The sequence below is a fragment of the Callionymus lyra genome, chromosome 13 (genome assembly GCF_982586985.1).
Source record: "Callionymus lyra chromosome 13, fCalLyr1.hap1.1, whole genome shotgun sequence".
NCBI lineage: Eukaryota > Metazoa > Chordata > Actinopteri > Syngnathiformes > Callionymidae > Callionymus > Callionymus lyra.
The window spans coordinates 20,487,427-20,500,215 of record NC_141830.1 but is presented as its reverse complement, the minus strand read 5'-3'; the positions used below and the strand labels follow the sequence as shown (position 1 = coordinate 20,500,215).

The following is a 12,789-nucleotide window of genomic DNA, read 5'->3' as shown; positions in this document are numbered from 1 at the left end:
CACAGTAAACCAAACAAGTATTCATAAAAAAACAAAATATAAATGTAGAAACTGTTTCCTTCAACTGAGAAAAATCTCTAAAATGATGTCACAACACGATCTGGAGCTTATAATCCGTGCGTTTGTGTCTTCTCGTCTGGACTATTGCAACAGCTTGTTTTCATGTCTAAACAAGAAGGAGCTCTCTCGCCTGCAGCGAGAATTCATCCCAGCTCCAGACAAGCTTGTGTCATTGTGTCCCTGAGCAAGACACTTCACCCTGATTGCTCCTGATGGTGAACTTGGCGCAAGTGTGCCGCCTACTCCCATCAGTATGTGTGAATGGTTGAATTTCCCCTCGCGGGACTAATAAGGGATTCTAAAAAAAAAAATTAAAAAAAATTCTGAGCTGCTCTCATAGAAGAACTCACATTTCTCCGATCCTTAAAACTCTTCACTGGCTTCCAGTTTCTTTCAGGAGCAACTTTTAAAATTCTGGTTCTTACTTTCAGATCTATTCATGGTCAGACCTTCCATCAGTGATCTGATCCAGCCTTACACCCCAGCTCGGGCTCTGAGGTCTGTGGATCAGCATCTACTGTTCCTGAACACGCTTCAGGACCATAGGAGAGAAATCCTTCCAGACTGTTGCTCCTAAGCTTTGGAACAATCTTCCTCTGTGTTTGATGATCTACTGACTCCTTCAAGAAACATCTTAAGACACTTTTATTCATGCAGGCTTTTCCTTGATTCTCTGAGACTCCTGTGTTTACCTCGGGGTTGTCTTGACCTTTTAGGATATATTTTATTGAGTATTGTTTTGATTGTTTAAGCGCTTTGTGACCCTGGTCTGGAAAAGCACTCTACAAATATTACTTATTGACTTACTTACTTACTTACTTAATCTGATCATATATTATTCCATTTTAATATGCATTTTATTAAAGGATAAAAAATAAGTAAATGAAAATGTATTTTTAAATTATAAGTATGTCAAACACATTATGCCATAAAATACATTTTGTAATATTGTATTTAATATAGCTTAAAATGTGATAGAAAAGCTTTTTATTTTCTGAAAATTAAAAACAGAAGGTCTAGTTTGAAAGATGTCAAAAATTGTAGGTAAATATATGATGTTTTTGTTAAATAAATAACGTTCATCTTCTTCGTTACAAGGTTATAAAGATGAAAATCTATCTTTTAATTTTCAATGTAGGAATAGCTACGATGACAAAATCCAAAGCAGTTTCAAAAAGTTTAAAAAAAAATAGAAACGACCAGGTTTGGTATATAAAAAGAACAGATGATCAATGTTTTCTAATATTGCAAGTCATTTTTATTGTGTATATAAATGTACACAAACATTTTTGCAATGATAAGTATCACTTAAATTCATTATACTTGTTGCAACACGTCCTCACACCCAGGACGTGTTGCACTTTTTCCCAGATCACCAAATTCAGGATTTGGACTTTTACCTATTCAGGGTTTAAAACAACTTAAAGTATAAGAAAAAACACATTACATTATTTAATTTCCACCTTTCTTATGCACAATGTCAGGGTTTCTTAATTCAGAAACACGTTGAAATATTATGGTTCCATGTTTATATTCGATTTTGATAAAAATGTACATACAAAAATACATATAAAACATTTAAGACTTGATAAGACTGAATACGGTCACAAATTAAGACAACTAGTAAAGTGTTATGTAAAAAAGTAGTAGATCAGTTTATAGAGTATGATAAATGATTGGAATTAACATTTCAAATGTTAAAACATTTTTGTATTTAAACATTGTTAGGTTTTGAATTGACTTCAATAAATACTATATAGATAATTTAAAATTTGAATTAATAAATTAATTTATTTTAAGTGTTTATTAAAAGGCTTTGTTTGTTATTTATTCTAAAAATGAATGAATTACTTTTACACATAAAGTTTGATATTCATATTACAATAATTCAAGAATGATATGACATGTGGTGAAACTATTATACCAGCATTTCTTTATTAAAAAAAAACAATTATTAGAAAAAGAATATCAACCTGTGTAAAAAAAACAACTCTATTGCAGACACAAGATGTACAGAGTAAAAGTAAAAAGAACATGTTCATGATAGTATAAAAGAAAAAAAAAAAGAAAGATATAATGTATTTACAGTTAAGATTAGCAGAGCTGCCACTGTTCATTGTCATTAGATACATCAGCGAAATAAAAGATCATAAATTTAGCTTTTTTTTTTATAAAAGCAAACAGTGAATAATAAATTACACAAACATCAAAAGACCCTGTTACAACCGTTTTCTCCAGACAGGACATGCAGCCAGGAAGAGCATGTGGCACCAGGATGTTTTTATCTTCAGGATTCAAACACGTTTTGACAGTAGTGATATGTTGATGAAAGAGTGTCATGTTGTTCAGAGGTCAGTAGGTGGCGCCATCACTTTAAAAATAATGTGGTGTTTCATTAGTTGCTCAAAAGAAAGGAAAACAGTGCAGAGACGCCATCTATTGGACTCTGAAGATAATGAAACTGTTTCATGAAGCTTCATTAACACATCACTACCATCTAGTGGACTCTGAAGACAATGACACTGTTTCATGAAGCTTCATCAACACATCACTACCATCTAGTGGACTCTGAGGATAATGACACTGTTTCATGAAGCTTCATCAACACATCACTACCATCTAGTGGACTGAAGATAATGACACTGTTTCATGAAGCTTCATCAACACATCACTACCATCTAGTGGACTCTGAAGATAATGACACTGTTTCATGAAGCTTCATCAACACATCACTACCATCTAGTGGACTCTGAATATAATGACACTGTTTCATGAAGCTTCATCATCACAGCACTACCATCTAGTGGACTCTGAAGATAATGACACTGTTTCATGATGCTTCATCAACACATCACTACCATCTAGTGGACTCTGAAGATAATGACACTGTTTCATGAAGCTTCATCAACACATCACTACCATCTAGTGGACTCTGAAGATAATGACACTGTTTCATGAAGCTTCGTTGCTTCATCACTAATAGACAACAGAAAAGGTGGTGATGTCATTAAACGTCTCCAGCAGCAAAGAAGCAGCTTGTTTGTAGCTCCAGAGTTTCATGTGGCATCACTTTATAGATGGTTACGGTTCATCTTCACGCCTCTGCTACCTTCAGGTTTCTTTCTGGATGTGTCTTCCTGCAACAGAGTCTTAGTTTATTATCAACAAATGAGAATCAAAATTATGGTTGTGAAAAAATATATCTGTGTGGACAGAAAGTACTTTCACCAAAGACGTACTCGTGTTTGGTGAGAGGCGCTTTATCACAGGTGACCTCGTTCAGGTCTCTAGTGCTGGTCTGAACTGCTGTGTGCTGCAAGCTGCCTCGGGGTGTGTTCAAACCCTTCAGCTTCACTTCTCTACGACACACACACAAAGTCATCTTTATAACTTCTCTACCAGACTGGCCCCACAAAACAGAGGGTCCCCACAAAACAGAGTGTCCCCACAAAACAGAGGGTCCCCACAAAACACAGGGTCCCCACAAAGCTCTCACCCGTTCGTGCTCGTATCTCCGTCCTCCAGCATCTTTAGTCCTGGGATCTTCTTCCCGAAGATCTTAACGGCGATGGTCATGAGGAGACCGCAGCGGTTTGTGTAGCAGCAGGTAGCATCCACCACCAGGAAGACCACCAAAAGGGTCACCAGGACGATGCCCACGATGCTGCCCTTGGTCATGCCCTTGCTTACTGGGGGAATGAAAACATGGTCCATAAATAGAAAGATTGAAAAAGATTCATGATATTTTAAAATGTTTTATGTACATTTATCTTTAGAAAAACACTCCTTGAGAAGTATTACAGTAAGTCCAAGTTTTATGTAATCAACTTCATGTTGTTCAGAGGTCAGTAGGTGGCGCTATCAGTTTAAAAATGATGTTTCATTAGAACAGTTGTTCAAAAAAAAGTAAAATAGTGCAGAGATGCCATCTAGTGGTTCTGTTAATAATGACCCTGTTTCATGAATCTTCATCAGACCATCACTACTATAATGTCTATTTATTAAAATAATTTTAGTTTTTTTTAAAGCCTTCAATTATTGTTGTAATATATTAGTATATATTTATATTATAATATATATTGTTTTATAGTTAAATTCAATAGTTTGTATATCAAAAGCCTGGATTTTTTTATTTTTATTTTATTATTGACTTAAACAATTTTATTGTTTTTGTTTAAATAATGTTTTTTTTTCACGTAGTGGTTAATATTCTAATTCCGTTAATTAAAAAATAAACGTTCTAAATTGTGTTTTTATTATATCTATAGCCTTGCTAACAGTTCGATGATGAATTAAAAAGTCTTCAAATAAAGAATATTACATTTTTGAAGGTACATTTTTGAATTATTAGGAATATAATATCAAACTCTATGTGTAAAAAACAATCCAAATTATTATTTGTTTTATGTATAGAAACATATCTTAAAAAAGATTTAACGAAGGCCGTTCATCCCAGCGACAACACAAGGGATACCTCAAACACATTTGTTTTCGGACCTTCGGGTCACATTGACCCTGAGACAACACAAGGGATAAGAAAGAAAACCTAGTAGTATTAACGTCTATTATTATTTATGTTAATGAAAAGATGATGTTTGGAGTACATTTTACTCACCAGGCAGCTGAGCAATGGTGAAGTTAAGCATGGATGGAATAGAAGAGCCGTTAGCATTTACTGACGTGACCTCCAGTTGGTATTCAGAGCCGAAGGTCAGATCTTTGAGCAGGATGGAGTCAGAATCAGACGGCAACTGTTCCCCTTTCCACTCTGCTCCCTCTTTATCCTGCTGGAACCAGAGACAAGAAGATAAAACTTAACAAAGAATATTTCTAGTTTGTTTTTTCAATGTTTCTGTTTGTTATTAATTCGTTTTTGTTTTTTTAATAAATGTATTTATTTTTATAATAAAAAATATTTATTGACAATAACATATTGTACATATTTGACATTACTTGATATTAGACAAACAAACTTTTAAAATACAACCGAATGTAAAACATGTAGATAAAATAACAATGATATTGAGGAACAATAACAATAATCATAGTAATAAAAATATATATTTAATTGTATAAAAAATGGGGAGGTACACAAAGAACAATGAAAAACTACAGTGAAGACATTACATCATAAAAGGTATATTTATATGTATTAACATACATCCCAAAATAATAACACACCATCCCTTCTATAACTCACCAAATATATCTGTATATACTTTAAAAAATAGATTTAATTTTCCCCAAGAACTAATTTTCCACTTCACCCCAGTTATACTGGAAATTAAGAGTATTGTATTAAACTAAACGTAACATAATTTAAGTAAGATGTATTTTCTGATGCGATTGCGATTTATAATGTACTTTTCCCATCACTTTAATTGTGTTTTTCTTAAATAAATTCTGATATACACGCATGACTTTAGAAACTCTTACTTGTCTGTATCTCATGTCGTAGTATTGAAGAGGACTTTGACCGTGGTCGAGCTGCTTTACAGGGACGGAGAAAGAGTTTCCTGATACTTTCATCCCGTCCACAGACAGAACCGGACCATCGGGTTCACCTGGAGACAATCAAGAGTCACTTCAAACAGAGTCTTCTGTTGAAGAAACTTCTGTTGAATAATGTGATGTTCTGGAATTACCTTCTATAAACATGGAAGAAAGTGAGGATCCGAGACAACATGTAAGATAAGAAAACAAAGGTTAAATATTGAACTGCATCAAACCTCCTGCTTCATCAGAAACTTACGAATGCCTTGAGTACGAATCGTTTTCATTTCCGAGAACTCCCCGAGTCCTGCTGCGTTCAGTGCTGCCAGTCTCACGCTGTAGTCGGTGTATGGCTTCAGGGAGGTGATGGTCAGGCTTTCTGAGAGGTCGACACATGTCAGACTCACAAACTATTGTTTGAAAATGCTACAGCAGCAAAACACACTTGAATCTCCTTCACAATACAAAAAGAATATGAGAGTCCACCAGACCAATATGGTAATTTTATTTTATTTTATTTATTTTATTTATTTTATTTATTTTATTTATTTTATTTATTTTATTTATTTTATTTATTTTATTTATTTTATTTATTTTATTTTATTTTATTTTATTTTTTTTATTTTTTTTTATTTATCTTTTTTTATTTTTTTTATTTTATTATTTTATTTGTGTTTGTACACTTTAATGTGATGTTGCTTATTTAGATTTATTTTTATTGTATTTTATTTATGTAACCTAATTTTATTTTATTTTATTTTATTTTATTTTATTTTACTTTCTTTTATTTTTTGCCCACTTTAATGTGATGTTGCTTATTTAAATTCATTTCTATTGTATTTTATTCATGCAATTTAATTTAATTTATACTTATTTCTTTCTTTATTTTCTTTTCTATACTATCATCACCACAGAAATCCTGTTTTTTACGTTTACAACGCCGGCATAAAAAGATGTTCTGGTTCTGATTCATTCTGATTTTCACTTTAATTCCTTATTTATTTTATTTTATTTAATTAATTGATATTGTTTTTTTTTCATGTACATGAATACATGCTTTCTTTTAACAATGGAATTAACATAGAGGATAATTTAAACCCAACATGTAAGACATCAATTTTATATTTTTAGCTTTACTTTGTACTGTTTGGTGAGAGGCGCTTTATCACTAAGTATATCAGTACAATTGAATTATTCAATTAAACGTTTCATGTTTTTTTGTTGAAATATTTGGGGTTTTTATGTGTTGAATTATTAAATAAAAACAAATTCAACCTTTTAAAAAAATATGTAAAAAATAATACTTAAAATATTGTGTCATCGTGATGACACTGATACAGAGACTCACCTGACACAGGTAGTGTCGTCTCTGTCCAGCGCTCTGTCGTTCTCTCCCTCCACTGAAGAACAAAACTCGTGATGCCAGTTCCTCCATTGATGGGAGGTTTCTTGACAGAGAACCGGACAGACGTGGATTCAGTGGTGATGGAGAAGTAAAGAGGAGGACCAGGTTGAGCTGGAGGGTTGAATCAGAGAAAAGGGTAGATTGAAAAAGCTGCGATGACGTCATCGTGGGTTGATTTCCATCTCACTGTATATCGCGACGTCTCGTGATGCGTTTCCGGAGGAGCTGACAGCCATGCAGGAATACAAGCCGCCATCAGAGGGCGCCACCTCGTCTATTTGCAGGACCCCGTCGATGACCCGCACGTGGCCAGAAGTGGAGACCTGTATTTAAAAACAACTGTTGTTTCAGCAAATATTATTATTTTTGCTTCCCTTTTTCCTCCATTTTCCACTTTGTTAAGCTATTATCTTCTTTTCAATTTTTTTTTTTTCTTTAAAAAACAAGCACTGACAGTAATTGTGCTGAGATTTAAAATTCCAGATTTGTTTGTTTGTTTTTTTGTATTCGCCTCAAGCCAGGGAGTAGTTTGATGTTCAAGTCATTTTACAAGGGTTTAACCGTTATCTCAGGGTCAAAGTGTCTTTTTAAAAACATTTTAAATAATTGAATTCATTGAAAAAATATAATACTTTTTTTTTTTCAATATAAATATTGAAAGGTTAAATTTGTTTTTATTGAATACTTTAATTCAATGATATATATATTCAAATCTACATTTTTTGTTTTGTTTTTATTACTGTATTTAACCACAATTTAATAATAAAACCAACATTTCTTTACACATAGAGTTTGATATAGATATTTAAATAATTCAATAAATGTTTTAAATTTGTAGCATTTAAAAGCACCGAGCTACTTGATCCAACTTTCAGCCAATCACGTGTCACTATTATAGCAACATTTTTATATTGAATTTAAAAATGTGTTAAAATTAAAAAAAAATCCTAATTCAATTATTACTAAAAACAAATGCAACCTTTCAATATAGAAATTAATTAATTAAATTATTTTATTGTAATTGAATACTATATTTTTTTTAAATTAATTCAATATTCTATGTATGTATTTGATTAAGAGTTTATATTGGCTTCAATGGGTCGAACCATTGGTGGACAGATTGTCAACAGGAACCTAATCGTGTTTGCGTCTCAGGTTGTTGTACTTGACTGTTACGATGAAGTAAAAAGTACTAACAAGAGTCTGTCCGTTGTACTTGCTGAGCCAGTGCAGCGAGGGCTCAGGGTAACCAGAGACGTTGCAGGCCACGGACACATGCTGACCCAGAGACACCACGTGTCGATCCGAAGACACGGACACCTCGGGAGGCTCTGTGTCGGGAGAACCTCAAGTCAGTTCCCTCTGAAGAAAACCAAGGAGGACTCAGGGCGAGAACCAACCGAAGACGTGGAGCATGATGGTGGCCCTGTTCTCCCCGATCTTGTTGCTGGCGGTGCAGACGTACTCGCCGAGGTCGGCCCGGACCACCGACCTGACGGTCAACTGGCTGCGGTCGGAGTTGAAGTGATGATGCGCGGGGTCAAAGGGCACCGGCCTGGAGGTCAGAAGTTAAATGTTTTTGATTAAAAATAGACGCGTCTTATCTTTTCGATCCCCACTGCCGAGGTCCGCCCTCTGGCTGCACACACAAGATAGCATGCTACATTAGCGATAATGACTCGTCTAAATAACAACATGGAAATGACCTAATTTTGTCTGAGTGCTCACTTTGCTGCCCCAGATTCCCGATGAGGACGGGCTTGAAGACGCCATTTTTTTAAGAGAGAAAAAACACCGAGAAAGATATTTACGTGTTCCAGGTGATGTTGGGTTTGGGAACACCGTCCACCAAACACAGCAGGGACACGTTGGTTTCAGGTCCAGCGATCACTTTCTTCACTTCCTCCTTCAGACGAACAGTGGGTGGCGCTATAAGAGAAAAAAAAATTCATCATTGGTAGGAATAGATTAGGAGTTCGGCGGGCAGCGATGGAAGGACGGTCACCGTTGACGACCACGGAGACGGACAGCTGCTGGTAGACGGCTCGTCCTCGGATCTGAGCCACGCACACGTACGTCCCGGCGTCGTTGCGCTTCACCTTTTCCATCAGCAGCGATTTATCGTTCAGGCGTCGCACTCGATTCCTCTCTGAGGAGATAGTGTGAGAGAAGGATGTGAGGGTCACAGATACACGGGAAGGACTTTGTACTGCTGGTCCAACGCGTGGAAGAAAACCTTCTTTTTAAGAATTTCTATGGTAAAAAAAAAGGACAGAAATCTGGATCTTCAATAGGACCTTACAATGTAACACGTTTAAAACACTAACGCCACAAAGATTTACAAACGATTGAAACAAATGAACACACTTATATAAAAATATACAAACTTTGAAACAAATTAATAATAATAATAATAATAATCTCTATTTATATAGCGCACTTTAACAACTAATTTACGAATTCTGAATCAAATTTTCAAATGTTGAATCAAATTAACAAACTCTGAAAGTAGTGAGTTTGTAGAAAAAACTTTACCTCCTCAATTTATAAATGACAAACTCTGAAAATATTTACAAACTATAAAAGGAAATTTGGAAAAACTGGATCTTTAATAAATATATATTCAAATGTTTACTATATATCAAAGACAATTGTATTTAGATTAAATATTCAGTTGGTGGGAACCAGTTTGAGTTGGATTCTTTCTCTCAATACCTCAGCAAAAGACTTCTACAGCAGCTCCTGAATAGAAGTTGGAACATCTGAATTGTCGGATCAAAACTTATGATAATAATATAATAATAATATACATCTTTCAAAATCTTTTTTCTGTAAGAAGGAACGAGACTGTCATGAGTTTACCAGCAGTTTCAATCTGAGCTTCATGTCAACTATTGTGATTTAAAAAAAACAAATACTGGCTTCGAGTATCTGAAGGTTTCTCACCATTCAGAGAGATTTCCTCTTTATCTTTGAACCAGGAAACATCCACGGCGGGACGACCGGAGGCGAAGCACGGCACCGCGCCATCGGTTCCCTCCAGGAACTCGTGGTAGACCACGCTGCCGCCGAAGGACGGGCCCTCTGAGCGAGGCCACGAGCGGAGGTTAGTTCGTGGAACCGGAGAGGAGACTTTCGAGGTCCGGCTCTTACCGTACACGAACAGCTGGATCTGGACCTCGTCGTGATGGCCGCTAACAAAGTCGCACAGGCAGGTGTACCTGCCCGAGTCCTGCATGGATGCGTTCCTGATGAGGAGCTTGGAAGACGTCTCGTCCATCTTCGATACCAGCTCCTCGTCCATGTCTTCTCCGTCCTTCTGCCACGTGATGTCTCCCTCGCCGCCGGCTGGAGGAGCAGAAGATCAGATCAGGAGGACACGACGAGGAGGTTCTCATCGTGGCTCACCTTTACACAGCAGCAGGATCTCCTCGCCCAGAAGGACGTCTTGTTTACTGGTGATGATGTTCATTTTGGCTTCTGCGGAACACAAGATCTAGTCATCGTCCAAGGATTATTAATGTGGTCCTCACCTGAGGCTCTGAGGGTCAACAGGAGCAGCATCGTTCCCAGCATCAACGATGACCTCATGGTTGAACTCTGATAAGTTAAAGTGTAAAAGCTGCCACGCCTCGATTGAGAAGAAGCGTCTGTGGACGGTTCACCTCACTGGAGTCTTCTGAGAGCTGGAGCCACTGGCTGTGTGTCAGAGGTTATATAGGAGCTCCAGAGGAAACCAGAAGTGGGTGTGTCAGGAGCACTTGAGGAGCATCTACTCCTTTGACTTCCTCACTGATATACAAGGAATGAAGAAGTGAAATCACTTATTTTACTTCACTGTCTTTCAGACGGGATAATACTATTTAACAAACTGGGAAATATTACATATTATTAAATACTATACACATGATATTCATATATATATATATATATATATATATATATATATATATGATAGATATATATTCAACTATATATATATATATATTTATTTAAATATATATATGTCAATATATTTATAATTCATATCATTATTTTATTCATATATCAAAATTATTTTCTGTTTCTTTTTTGCTTTCAAATCATGTTTTATTTTATTATTAATAATATATAATATAATATTATTATAAAAAAATAATAATTTACAACTATCATCGAAATATTCACTGCTTTAGTTGTTTTTTTTGTTGCAACTAAAGTTCCGGGCCACTAGATGGCAGCAGTCCTCCGCAGCTGAAGGAAACAATTAAACTTGCTAAAGGAAGAATGACTAGCGATGACTGAGGACGAGAGGATACAGTGACTCCAGCAGCTTTTAAAGCCGATCTTTGGACATATTTTGGTTTGAAAACAAATGGAAGTAGTTAACACTGAGGACGAGAGAATACAGTGACCTTCAGCAGCTTTTAAAGCCGATGTTTGGACATATTTTGGTTTGAAAACAAATGGGAGCAGTTTACACTGAGGACGAGAGGACACAGTGACCTTCAGCAGCTTTCAAAGCGGATGTTTGGACATATTTTGGTTTGAAAACAAATGAAAGCAGTTACGACTTCGTCAAGAGTCATGTGATCTGTAAATTCTGCAACACCAGAGTCAAGTACTCGACAATACTACAAGTTTATGCTTGTTGCTACAGTATCACTATACAGTATATCATATTGTTGACCCTGTATCGTAATATGTATCATACCAGTATTTCTTATGCTTTTATTTTACTTTCTTTGCTTAGTTTGTAATTGTGAATACTATTTTTTACTACAAAATAAAAGTAAATAAATGTATTGTGATAATTAAGGTCAGTAGGCTCTCACTGGATTGAACATGGTTGCGGATGTGTTTGTGAATTGAAACTATTGGTATATATTGGTAAATAAATAATAATAACTATGTTGCTATTAGTGTTGTTTTAATTTGAAAATGATCTGGCATTGTTAAAAGAGGAATGTAAAATTGAATTAAAAAAATAATTGTAATGTTTTTATTCAATTATAAAAACAAAAAACAATTCATTGTTTTATTTATTAAATTAAATTACCCTAAATATATACAATGCCTAAAAAATAACGAAATTTTAATAAAAACAATGTAATGTTACAATAGTTTAATCGTTAAATTTACCCGTTCAATACAGTTCTTGAATACAGTAAAACCGACGAAGCTACATATGTTTGTGTAGAAAAGACAGAAAAAACATTTTTGTGCTTATAATAAATCACATTTTATTTGAGTTGCCGCACTTTAACCATTTCTAAAGTTGAGTTAAACACGTGAAGATCAGATACTCTTTTATCTCGACCCTTACAGCCGTCAGTCGAGCTCCTCTGGGCCCAACAACTTTCATTGGCCATCGGCCAGTCGGCCGCTCCCAACTGCTGGACGACCAGTGACGGTGTCGCCGCCGTCAGGACGGCAAATTGCTGGGCAGTGAGTCCGAGGGGGCCACGTATCACATGACTATCAGGTGGTGTTATTATGGCTCATTAGAGCGGAGTGTGCACATTATAGTGTGGGCCATTAACTGGGGTCGACACACTGACCACTGCGTCTCTCTCCACTGTTAGTTTAATCATGTGGTGACAATCATCAGCCAGATGATGGTGGACAAGAAGTGTGAAAGAAAAGTCCATAAAACTTGAATTATCTCTGGGTCAAGGTGACCCGAAGGCTTGAAAACCATTTTGTTTGTGGTCCTTCGGGTCACCTTGACCCTGAGATGAAACAAGTTTGTAATCTGGTTTTAAAGTTTGTAAATTGGCTTCAAACTTGTAAAAATCATTCCCTAGTTTGTAAATGACCCTCTGTGTCCTCACTCTTTACTCTCCTCTTTC

General features: G+C 35.6%; 1 protein-coding gene across 1 annotated transcript; it reads right to left on the bottom strand.

Moving 5' to 3' along the window:
* Nucleotides 1-1,970: 1,970 nt before the first annotated feature.
* ncam3 (neural cell adhesion molecule 3) lies at nt 1,971-10,644 on the bottom strand. Its single transcript, XM_087806576.1, is given in 16 exon segments — nt 1,971-3,197; nt 3,300-3,419; nt 3,557-3,749; nt 4,676-4,844; nt 5,497-5,644; nt 5,809-5,932; nt 6,902-7,069; nt 7,146-7,281; nt 8,156-8,289; nt 8,359-8,513; nt 8,770-8,887; nt 8,964-9,107; nt 9,905-10,042; nt 10,112-10,306; nt 10,367-10,438; nt 10,492-10,644. Coding segments are annotated over 16 exon segments (2,115 nt in total). The 5' UTR covers nt 10,550-10,644; the 3' UTR covers nt 1,971-3,154.
* Between the last annotated feature and the right edge of the window lie 2,145 nt (nt 10,645-12,789).